The following is an 18192-nucleotide window of genomic DNA, read 5'->3' on the forward strand; positions in this document are numbered from 1 at the left end:
TAATGGAGATGTATGTACCACATTACCTACACAATCCTTAACTATAGCATTATTGATAATGTGTAAAAGGGACCTTTATATCTCTAGAGATCATAATGATCTGAAGAACCCAAAATAATATTACAATGGCAGCATACAACTTGAATGTTCAGTGACATTCATAATACAAAAGAAAAGTAAATACAAGAGAAAGAAGCTCATACCTTACATTAATATCAGTAAAGAGAAGACATAACATGAAGAAAAACGTGGAGGAAACACCAATAAAGGCGATCCATGATCAGAATTCAGAAGAGGCTAATCTAATCTAATAAGAGAGAAGCTTGAATCATCCAGCTATATATATATATATATATAGAGTAGAGTTGCAGAGGCATCAATCTGGTCAAAAGTTTGAAAAGTTGCTGCATGGAAAGAAACAAGTTGCATGGTTGGAGTTAGAGAAAGTTTAGATTGACAGAACACAAATCAGGATCTGATCCATGCATCTGTAAAGTTGATAAGACATCGTCTGAAAAGTATAGCTCAGTCAATCCCACATGGTGGGAGTTGGTAAAATCAAGAATATTAGTTGTTGAAAATAATTAAATATGTCAAGATCAAAATATATAAAAACTATAAATGTGAATTTACGTATTCGTTTGTATTTTTAATAAAGCATTTTCGAATTCTACGTAAGGTGTTAACATTAGTCTATTTTCATGACACTATTTGTTAGTGTATTATTTTTCCAATTGGGAGACTGGATTGTGCTTTTGCATGTTGGATTCTTTTTCTTGGGGAGACAGTTAGGATTTTTAAATAAAAATCTAACTGTCACTCCAACTACCAATAACTATCCTTTGATAGTTAATCAAATCAGATCGAATCGATCCATCATGGGTAAACCTGAATCCAATATTAGTAATTAGTGAGAAAGAGTGCGGCTTCCATGAGGCCAAGCTCACATTCTTATCAAGAGCTCTCCACAGATCTTTTCATACATTACTTTAACACCATGACTCTGATTTGAAAGAGTCTTGAGTTAGACTATTATTCGAAATTCATACACACTTTCTTTCAATAAAATTCACCAGATATACATTTATATTTCTGTATAGATATATAGGTGTAAACCCATCAACTTTGATCTTTGACAATGGTGAGGCAGAACATTTGAAGAAAATCTTTATATGATCACTATATTAAATTGTTAAAGAGATCAGAATTTCAACATTCAGATTTTTATAACATGGAGTTGTTGTCGTAAACTGGCAAGATTCCCATCTTTTGTCAAAGGCTGACAAGGTCAAAGTTTCATAAAAAAAACTGTCTATATCCAGAACAGCTAACATGACCTATCTTAGGGAAAAGGTTTATTTCCCACCCTTTTTTCAAGTCTATCTCAAACTTATATCTATGGGAGATGAAAAATCTCTTTTTTCACCCATAATCAAACTGTCATCCAATTTTTCAATTAGAGATAGTGACAAAATCGATATTTTACTGTTTATAGTAAAAAGTTATAAAGTTTATTAACTTTCACCCCCTCAGGTTTTAGAAACTAACATTTCACATTTACCTAAAGTTTTTAAACTTTGAAAACTAACATTTTTACCCCCAAAACTAGGGTTTCTATATTTTTCAAAACGTAACCCCCCCATAACTTTCAAAAATAGCAATTTCACTCATATTCTTCAACTTCATCTTCCGACATCGTCATCGGTCTCCTCCTTATCCTGGTGCGACGATAGTGGTGCGATGAAGAGATCTTCATCTCCTCGTCACACGGTGTTTCGTCATCCTTCGTCTGTTTTTCCAGATTCTTTCAGATCTGGACGACTCTTTGTCGTCCAGATCTAGGTGACGAAGAATCGTCCTTCGTCGTCCTTTATAATCAAATATGAGAGATCGGTGGAATGCGTCCGTCGTCGATGGTGGTCGAAGAAGGAAGCAAACCCTAGGGGTGAAATCTAAACTTTTTAGACTTTGAGGATAGGTTGAGTTGTTAGTTTTTAAAACTTGGAGGAGGGAAATGGTGAAATTTTAAATGTAATACCTTTAGGCAAATCCCACATTTACAAAACACGGGAGAAATGTTGGGTCTGTCTGTACTCTGTCTATGTATCCCACATCGGTTAGAGGTGAGAGAATTTAATTGGTTAAATAGCTATGAGCTCCTTAAACTGTTAAGACGCGTTTTGGGTTACAAAACCCAAAAGCAAAACTATGATGGACTGTATGTCCAAAGTGGACAATATCTTGACAGTGGACCAGGTTATTGGACCAGAGATATTACAAATGATATCAGAACGGCTCTGCGTGTCCTCTTGAACGATAGTGGGGCAAACCTCAGTGAGGATGCTAAGTCTCTCACATCGACAAAGCACGGGAGAGATGTTGGTCTGTCTGTACTTTGTTTATGTATCTCATATCGGTTAGAGGTGAGAGAATTTAACTGGGTAAATAGTTGTAAGCTCCTTAAATTGTTAAGATGCGTTTTGGGTTGTAAAACCCAGAAGCAAAACCATGATAAACTGTGTGTCCAAAATGGATAATATCTTGACAGTAGACCAGGTTATTGGACCAAGGATGTTACAAAAGTTTTAAACAGTAAAATATCGATTTTACCCCTGTCCGTAATTGAAAAATTGGACGGCAGTTTAGTTATGGGTGGAAAAAAGAGTTTTTCATCTCCCGTGGGTATAGGTTTGAGATAGGCCTAAAAAATGAGTAGGAAATAATCCTTTTCCCCCTATCTTAACAGCATTTTAGAATGATGAAAACGAACATTTGATACTTCTGAGGCCCTATTTCTTTCCAGGAACAGAGCACAGTGCTTGTTCTTATGCTATGCTACTTATAAAACAGTCTGAGTTTTTTCAATTTTTTATTATCTTAGAGACCAAGTCGAGTAGATAGATTCCAAAGGTGACATATCAATCCATATCCATTGCTTCCAAGCATAGATGATAGCATCTTTCCTAACTTTTGTCTGTTAATGGATGTATAAGAGTATGAAAACCAAGATTCTAAAATTTGGGTAATTTATGATTTCAATAAAATTATGCGTACTTATAATAATAGAAATGAGATTTGGTGTAGCAACACTAACAAGACGTCAATCTTGAGTCAAGCTGAAACTTCATCTTGAGGCCAAACAACAATTACAAACTACCTTGCATAAAGTCCACCCCTACCCCTAACACACATTTCATCATTATGATTACAGGTGAAAATAACTTCTGTACTTCAGCCGGTTTACGGATTAGCTTTCAGGCTACCATTATTTCTTGTCAAGTTCCTGAAGTCTGATCTAAGCTAGAAGGTTAGGTAGCCCAACACTTTTAATGGATTGTATATGGGATTTTTAAAGTCTCTCCACAAGCCTGCATGCAATAACCTGAAGAAAAATCTGGGCAGCTTCAAAAACTTGAGACCAAGAGAAATTTAACTATTTTTCAGCATTACTACTAAAATGGAGCAACTGAAAGCTGAAAACCATCAATTCTGACAAACCCAAGATCATTATCTCTTACTTCACTGCCTCAAGCAATATCCATTTTGCCCATTAGTGCTCATCCATTTCCTACAACTAATGTCAAGAATTATCCAAAAAGAAAGTGTCAACCCAGAATAACTGATTCAATCCTCCCTAAATTGGCCAAGTCCCACCAAAAAAATATTTCTAATTGGAGCTGAATCTTGTAATTAGGAGAGGTAATTGCTAAATAAGTGAAATGTGGATAGAACAATCATTCTCAAGCTTGTTGCTGGGGAGAAAGATAAAAAAATTTATAAAAGGAAAAAGATGTAGAAACCTACCAGCAACAGCACATTAGACACAAATGGTCTGAAACAGAAAATGAGCAATGATCTAAAGAGCCTTTTCTTAAATAAAGTATATTATCTGCATCAGATAAGTATGTAGGCTCATACAGATTTCTCAGCCTCTGCAGCTGCCTCTTCCTCTTGCAACTTCTTCAATGATGGAGGTGGTCTAACAACAATGCTTTTCTTCCATTGTTGATCAAGCTTTCTTGACAGTCGCTTATTAATTCCTTCCTCGATCTCTCTTTCCCTTTTAACAGTAAGCATACGAGCAATCTATTGACAGAAAAAAACTCTATAATCAGTGTGATAGTATGATTTCAAATCAGTGTAGAGATCTCTTTGCTGCATGGTGTAGTATTTCACATAGAGCAAAGAGACACAAGACAGGATTAACTTAATGTGCCAGTAACAGGTGGACAGGAAGTAGAGAGTTTCGGTAGTCAATTGTGACAGAATAACAATTTGTTTCCACAAATAATATTTTCCACCTAATCGCATCTCTCATCCCATAATGTCGCCAAATGAATACTTGAGCCAAACTATGACTGTAACCATCAACCTCAAACTTGTAAGATTCACAAACCATATTTCATTGCAAATTCATTTTTGTTACAATTATGGCTGTTTCAGTTCAATGTCAAAAGAGTTTAATCACAATATCTGCAGAAGCTTATACAAGCAAAAATTTCAAAAACACAAACTTTACACTCAAAATGACAACCCATAAACGGATAATCCACTAAACATTTAAGCAATTCAGTTTCATACACATTAAGTTGCCAAATGAAACATTGTTGAGGCAAATTATACTTGTAACATTAGACACCGGAATTAAAGTCACAAATTATATCTCACTGCAATTTCACATTCAATGCAATAAGTATAACAATTTCATTTTACCAATTAAACCAAGAATCAGAACATTCAATATTCCAAAATTACAAACTTTACACAATTAACAACAATCTCAAACATATTAAAAAAACAACTTTTCATTCTAACAACCACAATATAAAGGATAAAAGAGATTGAAAAAGAAAGAGAATAACAATTCAAAAATACAAACTTTACACAATTAACAAAAATCCCATACATTCAGAACTCAACTTAAACTCTCCCACCCAAAGAACAAGTAAAGCTTAAAAATGAAGAGCAGTGAGTACCCTTTTTCGCATACGACGAAACTCACTAGACTTGAACTCATTTCGCGCCGATTTCTGGAGGCGGAGCATGAAAAGCTCACCCTTTAAATCAACAACCTCTTCATTGATTTCCTCAGTGGTTTTGGCTCTAATTTCTTTCAGCTCTTCTTCTCTCTTAGCCATCATTACTACGGATAAAGAAGAAGAAGTGCGAATTTTAATGAAAGGGAGGCGAATGGGGTTCGGTTGACGAAACTGGACGCCATTGAAGAAAGATCTGGGGAGTTGGGAAATGGGTTTGGGAGGAAAAGTTACGGAGAGGCTCAGCATCTTCTCTGCTTCGTTGAAGAGTGAGCTCTTAGCTTGTAGATGATAAGGCTGCCCTTTCTTGAAACGTTATCGTCAATTTTTTTTTGCTTTTTTTTGGGGTTAAAACTATTTTATTAACAAAGCATTAATAATATATATTTTTTAAAATTTCTAATGCGTGTTGTGTGTGTTAGCCTTGATTCGATCCAAGCTAATGCTGAAGGGTCAGATGGACAATTCGACTTGTGTTAAACTGTTTATTAAAATTTTTTTTTTACGATTTCTGTTATCTTACAATTTTTTTTTAAATAATTTTTCTTTTTTCTCAAGCAACAATTTGTCATACAAATTGGTTTAAAATTGAACTTAAATTAACTGTTTCAACTTTCATATTCACATTAAACTCAAATTAAAGGTTAACTTAAATCCATTTTATTCTTAAAAAATAAATGATGTAAAAGTGGAATATATTAAAAAATATTAAAAATAAATAATATAAAATTATATAATTAAATATTATTTTATTTTTAATTTAAAACTATTTAATTATATATAATATACTTAAATTACAATTTATTTAAAAATTAATTATAAAATTTAACCATCCTCTGAATTTACAGCTCGGCAGCACGTGACAGAGAAGTGGCGGGCGACATAATAAGTTACTTGAATCTTCTATATATTTCATTTTCTTCCTCTTTCCTTCTCTCTTTTCAATTCTATTTGTACTTATTCGCTTCACACAATCAAAAATATTTTTTGTTTAAAAAAATAAATCGATTTACAAACCCTTACAAATTCGATTCAATTCAATTCTCACTCGTCCTTTGTTTATGGATAGCGAATCGCTGAGTTGAATCGGAGCTATACGAGATCTGACTCACTCTTACCCTCGTCTAACTCATGGGCGCTGCCGGCTCCAGACTCGAGAAGGCTCTCGGCGACCAGTTCCCCGAAGGCGAGCGTTACTTTGGCCTCGAGAATTTTGGCAATACTTGTTATTGCAACAGCGTTTTGCAGGTCCAATTTTTAATTAGTTTTGCGATTTAGTTCCTTTTGTGAAGAATTTCAATTTTGATTTTAATTTGAGTTTTTGACAATTCTTGATTGTTGTTTGAGCACAACGGATTTAGTTTTTAAATTAGATGTAATTGATTTGGTGTTGTTTTGTCTGTGTTTTTTTGTTGTGGTGAGCTTTTTTGGTTATTAAAACGCTGTCGTTTTTGGTTTTTTTTTTAATGTTCAAGTACTGGGTTACTACATCACTATATACAAATTTAAAATTAACAATTGAACAAGTGTTTGCATTCTACTGTATAATTCGTTTTGGGTTAACTTCAGGGCGCCTCTTAGAATATCGGTTGGCCTTTTTTCTAGATATATATTTTTATATTAAATTGAGTCACATTTTGGGGTCAGTTGCTAGCAACTCCATGTCATGATTTTTCATACCATGGTTTCCGTATTAATCAAAGAAAATGAATGTATTGTTTCTCAACTCCAAATTTAGCATCCATTGGATGCCAATTTTGTTGTATGTATTCATATCGGCGGGGAGCAGAAAACTCAAGGTTTTGCTTTATGTACTTGTTAGAAGTCGATACATATCTTATGGAATAAAATAGAAAGCATTTTCTATTATAATGTTTGAAAATGAGTGTTCTAAGGGTACTCTCAGACTTCTGCAAACCTCATCCTTTCTGTACAGGCACTTTATTTTTGTGTTTCATTTCGGGAACAGTTGCTAGAGTACTACTCAAATAATAAAAATGAGGGGGATGCCGAAGAGAATCTCTTGACTTGTTTGGCGGACTTATTTACACAGGTAAAGGTCTACTTATATTTCTTGTTATTACTTTGGCACAGTTTTTTTCATTTTGCTCTTACATACTGCTCATCATAGAGTCAGTTCCATCTTTTTAGTCATAGGAATCTTGCATATTGAAAATAAAAGCTTTTCCTTCATACTATGATAGGTTGTTTTTGCTGCAATTGCTATGTAAATGACCAAACTTCTTAATACACATGTGAGAATGCTTTCTTGATTTTTTTCCTTTGTTTTTTACGTCAAGACATACAATAAGTTCTCAAACAAGTATTCAGGGTGGTAGGCTACTGAGTGATTATCCTCTTGATGCAATCAATGTGAGTTGATAGGGAATTAATCGAGATTTCATCATAGGTGTTATGTGCAATACGATTATTCTCATTCAATCTAACTTATTTTCTTATAATAACAATGTGATTATTTTCATAGAAGGACATAGCTCAGTCTAATATTAACAATAGGTTTGTTGTTCTAATTGTGTAGATAAGTTCTCAGAAGAAGAAAACAGGTGTCATTGCCCCAAAGCGTTTTGTGCAGAGATTGAAGAAACAAAATGAGCTTTTCCGCAGCTATATGCACCAGGTGTGTATTATCTGCAACTGATTATATGAGCTATTGATTGCAATGCTGAATTTATATGAGAAGGCTAAAGATGTTGGAGATAGAAAGGGCAGGTGAACCTAAAAAATGAGGGCATCTTTAAGAATGATAAAAATGATACTGTTTATTGATAAAATCTTGTTTATCTTTTTGAAGATTGATGTTACCAGTGCAACTGCTTGGTTTCTGGGTTTTTGTGACATTAGAGATACACTAGATTATAGTGCTGTATTTTCTTTTCCTATGCTTCCAAAATTTCCCCAAATGATTATATATATAGGGTGGATTTTTCACTGCAAAGTATTGCTGCTGGTTTAGAATGTTATTTCATGAATTACATTGGTATTACTACATATTATCTGTTGCTAGTGAAATGGGTAAAATGCCAAATCATACTTCCATGAAATTCGAATTGGTAAATTTTGTAATTGCAGATGTTGGCATCCACTGTGGAAGTCGTGAGCAAGCACTTTAGAGTAGCTGGAGCCTGGTGCACTTGTTGAAACATTAGTTGGGATTATATTTTATGCTCTAATGAGGCCATCATATAGGACTTTAGTTATCTAACCTTATTTTGCAGTGCTTTTGATTACTTTGGACAACTACCGTAAAACTAGTTGAGCTCTGAAGATTTAGATTGCCAATTGAGGATGGTGACATTATATCTTGCGCGTTTGAAGCATGTTTTGCTTTTGGAAAAGTCAAAGTAAAATACTTGGCATTGCAAGATAGTATATTAGAATACATTTTATCTCATTCCTTTTCCAATTTTTGCATGCTGGTTATTTATAGAGGACCAAAAATTTGGTCATGTCTGCAAATTTGCTACCATCACCAGTTTAGGCACGAGGAGATGCTCTCTAAATTTTGTATTGCCATGTGATGAAGAATAAGGTGGATGTTCATTTCCTCCTAGTAACACATCCCTTGTCTTTGCCACATTGTGCTGTCAAGAATCTTGAATTTTCTTTTTGTAGTAATTTAGAGATCAGAGTAAGGAATAAGTATTTATTTCCTTCATATTCCCCTTGTATTTTTAGGATGCTCATGAATTCTTGAATTTCTTGCTGAATGAACTTGTTGACATACTTGAGAAAGAGGCTCAAGCTGCAAAAAGTGATCCAGAAACTTCATCTCCACCTGAAAAGGTTACAAATGGGCCAACAAATGGTCATGCAAATGGTGTTCGGAAAGAGCCATTGGTTACCTGGGTGCACAAAAATTTTCAGGTGATTTTTCTTGTCCATTGCATGTATCATTGTTCATCATTTTTTGCTCCAATTAGTTAGCAGGATAGCACAATGCTGAAATAATATCATTTAGCTCCTATCTTCTTTGATACATTTTGCTATATATTTTCCTGGTGTGTGCATTTCTATAGTAGTACTCAAATTCCTTGAAAAAAAATATTGTTGTTTTTATTAAAAATTAAAATGTATTGTTATATAATGCTTTATAATTTTTTCTGTACAAACCAGGGAATACTTACCAATGAGACAAGGTGCCTGCGATGTGAGACTGTGACAGCTAGAGATGAAACATTTTTTGACTTGAGTCTTGATATAGAGCAAAACAGTTCAATAACAAGCTGTTTGAAAAACTTTAGTTCCACAGAAACTTTGAATGCAGAGGATAAATTTTTCTGTGACAAGTGTTGCAGGTTGGTGATTTATACTAAATTCGTAATTACTGCTAACTCAGTTGATATTGCATGTACCAAACTTTTATGGTATTTTTATGACTGCTTGTTTCTGACAAATTTGGATCAGATGTGGTAAAAAATTTACTCCTTTAATAAAATTTAGAATGAATCCTGCTCCTTTTGGAATTCTGATTACCTTTTAGGGCACATATAGTTCAATGGCATTGGTTGAAACTCTTACCACTCAATAACATGGTGACTCTTTTTCATTATCTTGCAGCTTGCAAGAAGCCCAGAAGAGGATGAAGATAAAGAAGCCTCCTCATATCCTGGTCATCCATCTAAAGCGGTTTAAATACATTGAGCAGCTTGGGCGGTACAAGAAGCTGTCATACCGGGTTGTCTTTCCCCTTGAACTTAAGCTTAGCAACACAGTTGAAGATGCAGATATCGAGTATTCACTATTTGCTGTAGTAGTCCATGTTGGGAGTGGGCCAAACCATGGGCATTATGTCAGTCTTGTGAAAAGCCATAACCACTGGCTGTTTTTCGATGATGAAAATGTGGAGATGATCGATGAGTCAGCTGTGCAGACATTTTTTGGGTCGGCACAGGAATATTCAAGTAATACAGATCATGGGTACATCTTGTTCTACGAGAGCATTGGCACTAGTAACAAGAGCTGAGTAGGGGAGTTTGAGAAGAGAGGGGCAACTTTGGTTTTATTACAACAAATAGGTACTTTTAATCATTTGGACTCTTTTCTTTTTACTGTCAATGTCTATTAATTTTTTTTTTTTTTCAACCTGTGAGAAGAGAGATGGAAATGGGTTGTGAAAAATGTATACTTACAATGTACAGTGGATGGTGGTGGAAGCACACTTCTGTCCTTTTGGGTTTTTTTGGTCAACAATAAGAGGGGAAAAAAGAGCAGCAGAGTATATATGGTGTGTGAGATTATCACAGAGACAGTTTACAGTCATTTTTCTGCTTGAGAATGTTCATTTAATACTAAAATTGCAATGCCCATCGAAATTTGTGCACTCACTTATAAAGATGGTTGCTACTTGCTAGAATTTACATTTTGCATTGATTTATAGATAGATAAATTTGGATTGTCACATTGTTCTCAGGTCTGGATTGAGCATTGACATGGTAACGGATGGGTTTAACCGCAAACATATTACGTAGCAAGTACCAACAATTGCATTAGAATCGAGGCTTGCAATTGCCAATCATATGCTTGTGTCCCATCCCAATAGTTGCAAAATATCTTATGTCAATGGGGTTAGTCCCCAAACATGTTCATGTCTGGGATTTAAAACACTGTTCTAGACATGGGATGAGTATTAGCTTTACAAATTTGGGATGATACCGCCGTAACATTATTATGTCCCTTAAGACTGATACCCGAGTAATTTACATTCAATGTTAAGGGGGTATTATTATATTCATGGTACAAGTCACACACTGTCAAATATATACAGCTGATTTCTGGCTCACACTTGAGCTGTAAAGGAATAATAAGATGAGTTCCCAAGTAACAACATATAACAGTGGATTTTAATACAGCTTATTAACACAAGATACAAATTAGTGGATTGAACCCACATTTTAATTCTTACTCAAGCGGTGGGCATCAAAGTGTCATTATCTAGCAATGCTTCAATATCTTTCAGGTCATCATCCAAATCTGCTGAAACTTCTGGATTATTGAGAGCAGAGGCCTGCATTAAGAAGAAATAAACATGTTTAATAAAACAAGTAGGTTGTAATTTCAATATAATGACCAATCAACCGAGCTCCTTAAGATGAGAAAATAAGCTCTAAAATTAAGGAAACAAGTACCAGATCCTACAAATTTCAAGTCTCCAAAATCCTTTTCATGCAAGAGTATACTGTATATGTGTGTGTATTTAACAAGATAGAGTTCACTTACCTTTGTCTTCTGGATCTCATTGACAACATTCAGCAGTCTACTGTATTGATCTCGTGCCTCAGGATACTGAACCATGGACTTCACTCTGGCAAGCGCCTTTTGCAGGCGTTCTTCTTTCTGCTTTCTGCCTTCTCTCAGGAAATCATAGTCATCCTCCTTTGTGGAAGTGTCCATCATGCTGGAACTCTCCGTAACTGCTTCCGACTTAAATCCACGCAAACCACTTCCTTTTCGTCTCCAACGCAAGATAATCTTCTCCAAAATTCCTACTGACCAAATTATCTTCTTGTAGTTTTTCCTTACCTGGTGGCCTCTAACATGTGCCTATCACCCAAAATGGTATAAGACTTCACAAATTTAAAATTAAAAAAAAAAAAACAGTGAAGGAGCTTGCAGTATAGAGTTAAAGAGAAGATAAATGTCTAGAAAAGCATGAGCCAGGAAACCATGAGAAATGGAAATGCACCTGAATTTTGACAATTTGCTGCCGAATTGTCAAGAAATCTTTCCTACCCTTCCAACTACGGAACTTATTTTGTATTCTTATAGCAGCAGCATGCACAGGTTCATCATGATGTCCTGCCTTGTGAGACTTCAGTGCAACAAGTGAAAGAACACGCTCAGTTGATATTCCAAATGCACTGTCCCCATACTCTTTCAACTGTTTTTTTTGGAAGGACTGCACTCGAAATACTTGATGAATATGAGCAGCTGCTTGAGTTGCTTTACATACTGCAGCTAATGAGTCCTTCATTGACAATCCATATCGTAATTCCTCATCAGTGATAGGAGCAGGATGAGAAACCGCCTGAACTGCATTTGCTCTGCTAAGTTCTGAAGCTTCACTATCCTTTTTATCAATTGCAACAGAAGAAAGGTGGGAACTCAAATCAGATAAATCAGATTCTGCAAGATAACCAGCAATTCCTTTGTGACCAATGGCAGAAGCCAAGTCAGCAGGTGTTTGGCCTGAAGGATACTTGGGAGTTGGATCAGACAGTGCTCCAGCAGCTGCACCAAGAGAGATGAGAGAAGCAACTGTACGCTCTCTGGTATCAAAAAACAATTCATGTAAGAAGATGCCAAAAAGGAAACAAAGTAGTTCATCAAGTGATAGTAAAAAGGTACAAGAAAAATTAGACTAAGTAGTAAGTATTCCTTAATTTCTTCTTTAATGGCATGATATGATGTAAATATGACAACTATTTCTACTAGCTTCACTGATATAGGTACTTCAACCAATAAACTCAATAAAGCTAAGTCAACATTTCGAACTTCTCTCTACCATTATGCATATTTTAGCCCAGTTAACAACTTTCTTTTCAAAGCCCCATTATTAGTTGACAACTTTCTTCAACATTCAGTTAAACTTGGTGTCAAACCCATCCCCTAATATGGTGTCTTCTACACTGAAAGGCAGGCCAGGAAGCTATTACTGTAGGCAAATTCAAAAGAAACAAGACAAAAAGCTTTTAACAGTTTTCACCTGCCACAATATGCCGCCCAATGAAGGGCTGTCCATCCATTTACATCACGGAAGTTGATATTTACACCTGCAACAACTGTGGGTTCTAGGGCCCAATCATAGCCAAGAGCAGCTGCAAAGTGCAGTATGCCTTGGCCATCCTGATCTAAAACTCTAGGGCCTTTTCCACCTTCAGCTACCTTCTGCAAGAGCCATACATGCAACTTTTCCTTCAGAAGCTTCTGCAGAAGCTTCTCTTTAGCCTTTTCTAATGAAAATTTCTCCTCTAAATTAAGTTTTAACATCTCATCCCAACCATCATTGTCCTCTTTTAGCAATGAATTAATTTTACTGCTCAATTCAGATATTTCGTTTAGTTTACTTGGATCATAATTTAGAGTACTGAGAGAACTTAGACACAATAACTTTCCAAATCGCATATGGAGACGTTCACTTGTGATGTTACCACTATTATCAGCGAGATTCACATCTCGGACATTGTTTTCTCGATACTCAAATTCTCGGAGTTCACTACAAGCTAACCTATTAGACCGTGTAACATATAATGGAACCCTCCCAGCCTTCTGTGGAGGAGCATGGCAACGAAGTACACCACCAGCTAAAATTTCGGCTGGAACTTCCACTTCCCCAAACATACATGACCAATTATTATTTTCTGCCTCCTGTTGACTCATCAAGAACCTTCCTGTGATCAGGACCTGAATAAGGAGGACAAAAAATAAAGGAGAAAGAAACTACAAGTTAGAAAAACATATTTATTAAATATCACGTACACAGGGAAATTCAGCTTTAACTCAAGCACACAGTTAATATTCTTTCTATGTTAAATAACTGAAACATCTAATGCTTAATTGACAATATTATGAAAATCGAATAATAAACTTAACATACCTTGATTTTTGAGCCCGCATATGACCAGTTGGGTGAGAAATCAATAATACTGTACAACTGGTCTTGGGAGACAGAAGGGCCCAGCATAGTATCCAAGTGTACTTGAGGAGGGGTCTTGGAATCCTCAACTTCATTTTCATTTTCAATTGTGTCCCAATAGGCCCCAGAACTGGACTGCATATGCAGCTCTTTTACATCTCCAAGTCCTTTACTCATCCGGCGACTGAAACTATCAGTCTTCTTCAGACCTTCCTCAGTCAGAGAATCATCAAACAAATGCTGTTTTAAAGAAAGGGAAAAGAGGGATTTCCCGTGTCTGGTCAGATTGCTCACTGGATCTGATTGCAAAAGATGTCCACGATCTGTGTTTGACAGCTCTATTTGGTGATCACTCTCATTATCTTGCTCATGAGACCTTGATGTAACATTACATGCTGAGTCTGAAGCCAACTTCTGATCCACATGCCACTTGGATAAAAGTGAAGAATCATTCTCAGATGTCTGCTGACAAGGCAAATTAAAGTCTGAACAAGATGAATTAAAGAGAAATGAATTCTACACTCTCAGCTATGATGTATCCTGACACTGGTATATACGCATAAAAGTTTAAGCATTATTTAAAGATGATATTAAAACAACAAATGTGAATATGATTAGAATTAATTACTTGCCATGAACCAATATATCAACCAATAAGTTATTATGTCACCACAAAATGGAAAACATAATACAACCATGGTTAATTTTTACGTAAGCAAGCCTCAGGGTAATTTACTTCAGAAAAATCAAAGGGAAGAGATGACCAAATAACCTGGGACAAATTATACACAAAGGCCAAAACACCAATATAAATAGCAATTGCAAAACCAGAGTCCAAAAAGATGAATGACTTTTACAAACTAAAAATAAGATTTCAAAAGAAAAAAAGAAATAACCAAATTGCAAACTTCTATTCAAAAGCCTCAATTTCACTTGTAACTTGTATGAACCAATGCTTCCAAGAATTTCTACCTGCATTAAAATCATAGCCAAAAGGAAAAAAAAGGTTTGATGCCAATAATATAGACCTACAAGGTACATCATACCCTACCTGCCAATCCTGGACCGATAGGCGACTCCCAAATTCATGCCGTTCACCAAAGCTCCAATTTTTGGTAAAAAGCTGTCCCCAAATTTCATGCTCTTGTTTAGGTATGTTTCCCATGGTGTCAGGTTGAGTTGATGAAAACAATGGGTGGAAAGGCAGTGCTCCAACGCCAGAAGCACCATCTTCCAAGAAATCCTCCCATGACTGGAGATCAAGGTTTTTCAGGAGGTCATATGTTAATCCAGCATCACTACTATCCTTACTTTTATCTGCTTGACTAAGTGAACTAAAATCTGTCCCTAGAATATCTGAGAACTTTCCTTGGTAATCATCTATTAACAACAGAGTATTACAATAATATTGGCATGTCAGCTCGCATAACCACCAACTAAACAACAGAAATGTGTACTGGAAGATAATCTTACTAAAATAAAAGTGAGAAAACTGATTTACTTGTAAATGGTGTAGGGTAATAAGGATCTGAGAATCCAGCATCTATATTCTCCATTACAGGGTTCTGTAAATCAAGAGAAGAATGGAATCTGGAACTTGCTTGATTATTACACACTGCATCAAGTATCATCTTTTGTATGATTATGAAAATTTTGTATACATTCATCATGAAAAAGCAATCTTACAGAAGCATTCATGATCAACAGGGAGCTAAGAGATAAAAAGCTTCAAGAAATGCACCTGATTCAGCATCCTCATGTTCTGATGCCTGAGCACTGGTCAGGCTTGTGGTATCTGTAGTTTGTGATGGTAAATGGTAATTGCTGGCATTGAAACTGGAAGACACAGAACCATCTATCTCAGAACTGGGTATAATTTTTTTCATTTCTTGGGAATAAGGAATAGTTTCTTCAGTTGCTTTAATGCAGTTATAATTTGTCCTATTTCCCTGATAATTCAAGGGAAACAAATTAGAAAAGAATAGGACTCCAAATATACGATATGAAAAGTTGCAGTAATAATGCCACTGAACATGACATATTATGGGATAATCTATAAGGATCATGAGTGCACAATTTCAAAATATGGCCAACTGACTATAATATCACCATTAATGCTTCATTACACTGTCTTTATTGGAAGGCCATGTATGTTACATGCTGGAAGTGTATAGCTGATAATTCTTTTCCATTCAACATTCACTAAATAAAAAAGCAATAGTACATGTGTCAACTGAGTGGATTCTAATAGCAAACGGAAAAGAAATATTAAGAGCATTGAATCCAAAATGTTAACTTCAAGTCAAAAATAAAAAATATTTACCTTGACATTCTATAATGCCAAGATTAAACACTTGCACTCTGCAATTTAAAAGACCTTGCCCACTAATTAAAATAAATATTCAGGACAAGTTTAACAACTACGACCTTTTACAGAAAATATTAATTTAACTTACAGATAAATGTATGAACAGACACACACACGCACATGTAAAAGATGATAGGACAAAGTCTAACCTTTACTTCTCGATAGTGGACAAGAACTATGTGTGAGAGTTCCCTGCATAGTGATCAGTTTGGTAAGAAGAAAAAGAGTGAGTCCCAAAAAAGGTCCTTGAAGAAAGAAATAAGGAAATGTAAAATTATTTCAAGCATGTCTTGATAGATAAAAAGTAGCGATTGAAGATGAAAACATTACAAAGTTAAGATACACCTCTGACAGCAAGAGATAGAAAGATCTATAACAACAAAATTTGCAAGTCCTTACACTGTGCGCGTGAACTAGAGAGAGAATATAAAGCAATGATCTTTAAAAAAATCTGAAATTTCTAGCATATTTTAAGCACAGAGCAATTTGTGACGTTCATAAAACTTGCATGTGTTTTGGGGATATTGAGTACACAACACAGCAGTAGTTAGTTGAAGACAAATACTAATGAAATTTCAAAGACTTACTCTTCCAGCATCCAGTAACTGCGCCTTTGAAAATTTTCATTTTCTTCTCCATGGGCATAATAGCAATGCAACACATCAATGCTTCCAGCCTGAAAGAATTTAAATTTGTTGTATCAGTTATTTGAAAGCACAATGGAATGTTCCATAAAACAAATCTTATGCCAGCATTTACACCACAAGATTAACTTACCTGAACTAAATCTGCATCCATTTCCTCCGGTGAATTTAGGGTAGGGGGCTTACAAACTTAAAAAAATCAATTAATTAATTTGGCACTCACCTTGAGCCTCTCGTGAGCCTCCTTTACTATTTTCCCATCCTTTTTCTTCCTCCAGTTATGGCCATCTTTTCTAAAGTATCTAAGCATTTTCCGATCAAAAAGAAAAAGTGAACCACCTGAAATCAGAAATGTAAGTCACAGTTTAAATATAACGTCTTGATCTTTAAATAATCAGTTTCAGAAGTGCGCCTAATTGATACAAACAAGGAAATGGATACATGAACTCAAATACAGTTGTTCTACCACTCTTGAACACTTCAAAAGTTGAGGAACGAAACAAGTAACACCAGAATTCAATAAAAAATACGAAGCTTAGATTACAGCCTAAGAAATCACAAAGCAACTACTTTCCATTTTGAATGAATTTGATTGCAACTCCAAAACAAATTAAACACCTAAAGGGTACAAATTAAACCATTAGAATAGCTCCAATGAACAAAACATTGACTTCAAGTTCATACAGTATCAAACAAATCACAACCCTCCAAGCATGAAGCTGAAACAGAAAATACTATATTTTTTATATTTATACGTCTGAAATTCAAAGTCAGAAAAACCCCGCTTGATCAAAGTGACTAACTACAAAACTCAACACTTTATGATCACGATTCAATATAAAAAGCAAACACATACTTTGGGGCAAGTGAGGAGGCTCAGGCGCGATACGAAATTTTTTATAATTTTTCAGAATTTCACAAATTTCAGCCGGACGAAGCCATCGAGATTGAGCCTCAATAAGTAATTGCTCGATATCTGCAACCCCATTAATTCAGTAATCAGCTTCATGAACAGTTAAACACCAAATCACCAACTCTAATCAATCAAAAAGAGTGAGTTAAAGTTAGATTACTACCGAGCTTATCACCAAGAGCGACCCGTCTGGTTTCTGCCATTGAAGATGTGATGTGGATAAAAAAGAAAGCAACTTTTAGTCGAGTGCCATAGTGATCAGTGACCAGTCAGTGAAGTGAGTGGTGATTTGACAGTGTGATTAAATGAACTGAATGAGGTGGGAGATTGTTAGGGGTATGATTAAAATCAAATTTAGATTTTGGGGGGCATTTAGACATGAATAAACTTGAGGAGGAGTTTCAGAAACTGTTAAGTAATTTTTTAATTCTTTGACGTGCAATCAACTGTATCAGTAATAGTATTACAAAATATCACATCAGAATTTGTATTCATAATTAAATAATACATGTATTATTTCCCTCTTTTATTCTCATTTGATTCGACTATATCACAGAAATCAGAGACAACAGCTTCTC

At 35.3% G+C, this 18192-nt stretch overlaps 3 protein-coding genes across 8 annotated transcripts; 1 reads left to right on the forward strand and 2 right to left on the reverse strand.

Moving 5' to 3' along the window:
* Positions 1-3684: 3684 nt before the first annotated feature.
* LOC123198131 (50S ribosomal protein L29, chloroplastic-like) lies at positions 3685-5380 on the reverse strand. Its single transcript, XM_044612751.1, has 2 exons — positions 4977-5380; positions 3685-4086 (listed from the first exon to the last, which is right to left on the reverse strand). Exons 1-2 carry the CDS (start codon positions 5283-5285, stop codon positions 3913-3915), a joined length of 483 nt encoding a protein of 160 aa, XP_044468686.1. The 5' UTR covers positions 5286-5380; the 3' UTR covers positions 3685-3912.
* Positions 5381-5959: 579 nt separating this feature from the next.
* Positions 5960-10786, forward strand: LOC123198133 (ubiquitin carboxyl-terminal hydrolase 4-like). 4 transcript variants are annotated; one of them, XR_006497963.1, is made up of 7 exons: positions 5960-6284; positions 6973-7089; positions 7576-7674; positions 8733-8921; positions 9171-9352; positions 9615-10072; positions 10468-10786. XR_006497963.1 is itself a non-coding variant. In XM_044612755.1 (6 exons), exons 1-6 carry the CDS (start codon positions 6168-6170, stop codon positions 10018-10020), a joined length of 1110 nt encoding a protein of 369 aa, XP_044468690.1. In that variant the 5' UTR covers positions 5960-6167; the 3' UTR covers positions 10021-10410. The 4 variants fall into 4 exon arrangements, 1 of the variants encoding a protein (XP_044468690.1); XR_006497961.1 differs by lacking the exon at positions 10468-10786 and adding an exon at positions 10151-10410; XR_006497962.1 differs by lacking the exon at positions 10468-10786 and adding an exon at positions 10196-10410.
* Positions 10753-17945, reverse strand: LOC123198132 (calmodulin-binding transcription activator 3-like). Of its 3 annotated transcripts, none has more exons than XM_044612752.1 (13): positions 17778-17945; positions 17558-17677; positions 16925-17040; positions 16645-16733; positions 16207-16249; positions 15431-15638; positions 15191-15304; positions 14741-15069; positions 13651-14154; positions 12760-13457; positions 11740-12322; positions 11274-11597; positions 10753-11061 (listed from the first exon to the last, which is right to left on the reverse strand). In XM_044612752.1, exons 1-13 carry the CDS (start codon positions 17815-17817, stop codon positions 10960-10962), a joined length of 3270 nt encoding a protein of 1089 aa, XP_044468687.1. In that variant the 5' UTR covers positions 17818-17945; the 3' UTR covers positions 10753-10959. The 3 variants fall into 3 exon arrangements, with proteins under 3 accessions (XP_044468687.1, XP_044468688.1, XP_044468689.1); XM_044612753.1 differs by having other exon boundaries at positions 13651-14151; positions 17778-17943; XM_044612754.1 differs by lacking the exon at positions 17778-17945 and having other exon boundaries at positions 16835-17040; positions 17558-17581.
* Positions 17946-18192: the final 247 nt, after the last annotated feature.

The sequence above is a fragment of the Mangifera indica genome, chromosome 15 (genome assembly GCF_011075055.1).
Source record: "Mangifera indica cultivar Alphonso chromosome 15, CATAS_Mindica_2.1, whole genome shotgun sequence".
Classification (NCBI taxonomy): domain Eukaryota; kingdom Viridiplantae; phylum Streptophyta; class Magnoliopsida; order Sapindales; family Anacardiaceae; genus Mangifera; species Mangifera indica.